Raw genomic sequence first — 5,000 nt, 5'->3', positions numbered from 1 at the left:
GGCGTTCTTTCTAAAATTGAAGCTTAATTCCTTGCATACGGTGAGAGCTACTGAAATTTAAACTGACCGATCAGAATTCAGCGAGAGGGAAAAACTGTGCTATCCTTGTGCTATCCGACGTCACGCCAATTGTTTACATTCTGATTGGTTAGATCGATGGACATTCGCTCAGCCTTTTGTTGTGACTCTCCTGACCGTCGCTTCTTTGAACTCAGCGAGACAGAAATGACTCATTGTTCTGGCAATCAATTTGCCAATCCACTTTATCCAGTTTATGGACTGGTCTAGCATGTGATTAACAACCAGGATCGCTTTTGAACTTTATTCTGTAGAAGAAGAAGACGTTGCTGAGTGAACATTTTTACGACGAAATCCCTTGGTTTGTACTGTTCAGCACTTTGATGTCCGATAACTGATCAATCACATTTGGTCGTCTGACCTTATGAAGTTTTTTCAGCTCTTGTTTGTGTCCATCATGATCGAACTTCAGGTGAAGCGCTATGCTGCTTTATGCCAACTTCGGTGGCTTGTGATGAGCTTGCCTGCTGCCCAAATTGTTGTTGTATTTGGGCAAGATTGGTCTTGGGTTGTTAATAGTGAGGGGAAAAATTTTTCGTTCATCTGCTGTGCCAGACAACAAAATGCTGTCGGGTGTTCCATTTGCTTGGTGAGTCTTGCACGACCATCGTCTATCAGATCTGGATTGGAGTTTTCTTTCAGTGATTACAACTTGCGATCGTTCTGCAAACATCTACGTAGCATGCAGCACTTTTTAGTGACTCGAGGATCCCCGGCCCGTTTTGCTGTTTTAAACGGAGTCCGGCCTTTTGTGATCTTTTGTGAGCTGTTTGTCTTCAGTGCTTGTACTTTTTCGTTTGTTCCTGGTGGCACAAAGTAACTTTGATGATTTCAAAGGACTTGAATCCTTAATTGAATTAGCGATTTTTTTATTAAGGGCCTGTTTACATGGAGGTGGGGGACCCCAGGTAGGTGAGGTAACCCGCCTAGGTGGGGTAACCCGCCTCTCCATATAATCTCTCATTTTTATTTGATCATGTTTACATGATAGGTGGGGTAACCCGCCTAGGCGGGTTGCCCGGTCTGTCAGGTAGGGTAACCCTGTCAGCCGGGGTCGCATTTTGCCATGTAAACGACTCAAGGTGGGGTAATCCGCCTAGCCGGGGTCGTGTTCATGCGCGCCAAAGCGCGCCAAAATTTGAAGCAGAACAATATGGCCGCCCATGCTTACAAACCCGGCGAGCTTTTTCGCCGGCTTCATCTGGATAACGTGCAACAGAGCGAAGAAAATCAAGCATATTCTGGGATTGTGAGTGAAGAAGATCCGATGGAGTCCCACACATCCACTGTCAACAACTTTACTTTGCCTAGTCGGCCGTCGATAGCACAAGCAGCGCAAGGCAAGAGAAAAGCCTCTGAGAACAAAGAACAGTCAACAGCCCCTAAGAAAACCAAGAAGAACCCTAAAAACAAGGCATGGAGCGCTGATCAAGTTGAACTTCTTTTGAGATACCTAAAAGACTTCAAAACGAAGTGCGACTTTAATGGAATCGATTTCGAGGCCGACCTGGCCTCTATGTATACGGAGATACGTCGGTGTATGGCTGCCGATTTTCCAGAAGAATTTGGTCCCGAGGTTGTTACTGAGCCTATAAAACCGCTCAAAGAAATGAGTGAGAAAGAATACGAAGCCTTCAAAAAACACAGAGATAGTGAAAGAACTCATTTTAAAAAAGGGTACGATAGAGTGAAAGCAAAGATTCGAAACGTGAGGCAAGATTTCCGCACAGCAGTGAACAAGGGAACAAGAAGTGGTAGTGGGAAAATTGTTCAAGAAAATTTCGATCTGTTGTCTGAAATATGGGGTGGCTCGCCAGCTACCACGTCCCTTTCCTTTGGAATTGATGCAGACACATTAGGAACAGACATCAGCTCGGAAATACATAATGAAACGCTAGAAGGTTAGTGTTATTAAAAAAGTTAAATCTTCATTTTTATATTTATTCATTTATTTATTTATTTATCTATCTATTTATTACAATATATGGCTAAAAGGCCAAATGATAATTTTTAAAGGAGTCCTAAACCCCATGGCCATATAAAAACAGATTTTAACCTTTGAATCTCCAATATCAACATACAAATTTAACAGTCATCTTCTCTTATTGTTCTACTTGGGGTACTATTTTGAAAGATGAAAACAAATTTTCTATCATTAGTAATGATTCCCATGATATTCATTGCCTGAGTGAGTGCTGCATGTTGAATGGATATTATGAAGAGTTATTGGCTGTTGATCACAACTGAGGCAAGAGGCCTGTTCATACTTTTGTTGATTTATGGCAAGTGATGAAAATGACTATTATTTTAGAAAGAAGAAATAATTATTCTGTAAGACAGTTCTTTTACCTCCAATTATTCAATTTTACAAATTGTAGATGCATCAACTGTAGAGTCAACTGATTCCTCCAGTGAAAGCCTATCTGCAGAAACCCCAGTACTATCCCCAGGTCAGAAAAAAAGTAAAGGTGTCTCTCTCTCCAACATCCCCAAGTTGGTTGACAATAAGAGAAGGCATATGGAGAAAACACTGTCCCAGGCGCAACGAGACCAGCTGTTGATGAATACTGCTAAAGAAGATCTTCTCATGAAGAAAGAAATGATGGAGTCATTTCAACAATCAAACAAGACATTTTGGAAGAGTCCATATCAAAGATGACCATGTGTTTAACATCTCTTGGAGATGGAATTGCCAGTGGGATGCAAATGTTGGCAATGGCTCTCTCTGGTCAACCCCAGAATAATGTTCCTCAAGTTTCCCACCCACATTTCAATACATACAGTGGCTTTGCATCCCCACCTTCATATGGCAACAACAATTATTGTACCCCATTAACCAGACGTTCTGTACCCCCCCAGTTCAGCAGAATTGGTAGTGAGGAAGTGATGCAGTCCATCAATGAGCAAGGACCAATTCTAGGGCCTACTCGTACACTATTAGAAGATGAAAGCTTTCAGCTCTGATGATTACATAACAGTGATATCCTAGATGAACAAAAAGACATTTGTTGTGTTGCAGGTCCCTTTAAAGATTTCATATTTAATCTATATGATTTCCAGTACATATTCATATTAATATATATGAGGAATGTAATCATTATTATTTAAGCGTTTAAATGTTATTTAAATGCATCTTTAATTGCAAGGTGTTATAACTCCAACATTTGGGCTAGTTAAGCTGTTCTATAAAGCAACAACAAGATAAATCCAGACAACTTGCATTTGTTCGAGTATATTTTAACAGTTTATTAAATCCAAGTAAAATAACAACACAATGAACTAAACAGCCATGAAAACTATCGAGTTTGCCTCTGGAACAAGAACAAAAGAAATTATTTAATTAGACAATACCACCAGGAAAATTAATGAAATAACAAAACAAACACTACAACTGATTTCTATAATAGACAGGTGGAGTGAGTTCCTATAAAACTGTGCTTTCAAGTATAAAAAAAAGGAACAGAGTTACAACTCTATGGTTGTACAATGGGAATATGTGTACCATCTACGCACCCAAAGGATTATGTTTTAGTTTAAGTGGAACGATCTTGATTCCACTAGTTAGCTTGCTGTTCTGTTATTAAAACCTCACAAGTTTTATGTGATTATGACTACATTCACTCAGAAAGGAATCTGTTTGTTTTAGATAGTAGTATAAGCTAAATAAACAAATCAGTGAGGAATGTGTTCCTTGTAGAAGGATGTGATTATGTTTCTCACATAAGCTCCCTCAGCAGTGTTGAAAGAATATAACCGGTCTGGTGCATTTTCAGGTTGTGCCAGTCTATCACGTGCCATTTGCTGTGCAACAACATCATCCTCTACATTCATGCCCTGCAACTCACAAATGTTGTGAAGTACAAAACAGGCATAAATAATGCTGGGGATAACATTCAATCCCATGTCATTTCTTTTGTTTAAGATTTGCCATCTTGCTTTAAGACGGCCATAGGCACACTCTATTGGGTTTCTAGCACTCCTAAGCATGTTATTAAAGATAACCTCTTCATTTGTGCGAGTATTGGGGAATTCCTTCATGCAGTATGGAAGTAGGGGGTAAGCAGGATCCCCCAACAATGTAACAGGTATGTTTTCGTAGCCTGGTAAAATTTCTTTATAACACATAGGAAGTCTTTCCTCTCTTAAAAGTCTGTTTATTCTCGAATTACCAAAGACTCTTCCATCATGCACACTCCCTGGCCATTTCACGTCGACGTCTAAAAATAGCCCTTTCCAGTCACAAACTCCTTGAACATTCAAGGTGTATTTCAGTTTATAACTAAAATAGTCATGAGGATTCTCGCTTGGTTGTGCAATGGAAATATGTGTACCATCTACGCATCCAAAGGCCTGTGGAAAACCATATTTATTTTCCATGCCATCAATAAGTTCCTTCATTTCTTGAACGGTATTGGGCAATTTTATGTATCTTGGACCTAAAACATCAGTGATAATGTTGCATACTTTTCGAACAACTACGGAGACTGTGCAATGCGCAACTCCAAATGCATTTGCTGTCATTGTGAGAGAGCCTTGATCCTTCAAAAAGTATAGGGTAATGGCAAGTTGCTTTTCCACTGACAACACATCAAGTCCTCTTGGACTCCTACCAGGTTGAAGAAAGGGTCGCAATTCGTCTGCTACGGACATAAAAACCGCACGATTCATCCTTAAGTTCTTCTTCCACTCCCTTTCTGGCAAAATTCCATTGAACAAGTTGAGCCACCACTGTTCTGTCCTCCCCGAACTTCTCCACATTCTACCTCGACGGTTAATTCTTCTTCGGATGCGTAGAAGTCGTGCAACACTAGCATTGTATTGTTGCGTTGCCTGAGCAGTTAACTGCCTTTGGCGGAAGCTTTGTATCATCAAAAGTGACAGTAAAAAGCCGCAGCATTGAAATGCTGCAGCGAGAGCAGATA

At 40.3% G+C, this 5,000-nt stretch overlaps 2 protein-coding genes across 2 annotated transcripts in view; one reads left to right on the top strand and one right to left on the bottom strand.

Annotated features, from left to right (window-relative positions):
- The first annotated feature begins 1,231 nt into the window (after positions 1–1,231).
- On the top strand, positions 1,232–2,737 carry LOC137996282 (uncharacterized). The gene is made up of 2 exons (XM_068841694.1): positions 1,232–1,979; positions 2,457–2,737. The coding sequence occupies exons 1-2, from the start codon at positions 1,232–1,234 to the stop codon at positions 2,735–2,737; spliced, it is 1,029 nt and encodes a 342-aa protein (XP_068697795.1).
- Positions 2,738–3,750: 1,013 nt separating this feature from the next.
- LOC137996281 (uncharacterized) overlaps positions 3,751–5,000 on the bottom strand; it is a 1,434-nt gene continuing 184 nt past the window's right edge. Inside the window, exon 1 of the mRNA XM_068841693.1 lies at positions 3,751–5,000. This exon is cut by the window's right edge and continues 184 nt beyond it. Within this exon, the coding sequence (XP_068697794.1) occupies positions 3,751–5,000 (1,250 nt within the window).

This window comes from Montipora foliosa, chromosome 3 (assembly GCF_036669935.1).
Source record: "Montipora foliosa isolate CH-2021 chromosome 3, ASM3666993v2, whole genome shotgun sequence".
Lineage (NCBI taxonomy): Eukaryota > Metazoa > Cnidaria > Anthozoa > Scleractinia > Acroporidae > Montipora > Montipora foliosa.
This window is presented reverse-complemented; position numbering and strand designations above follow the sequence as displayed.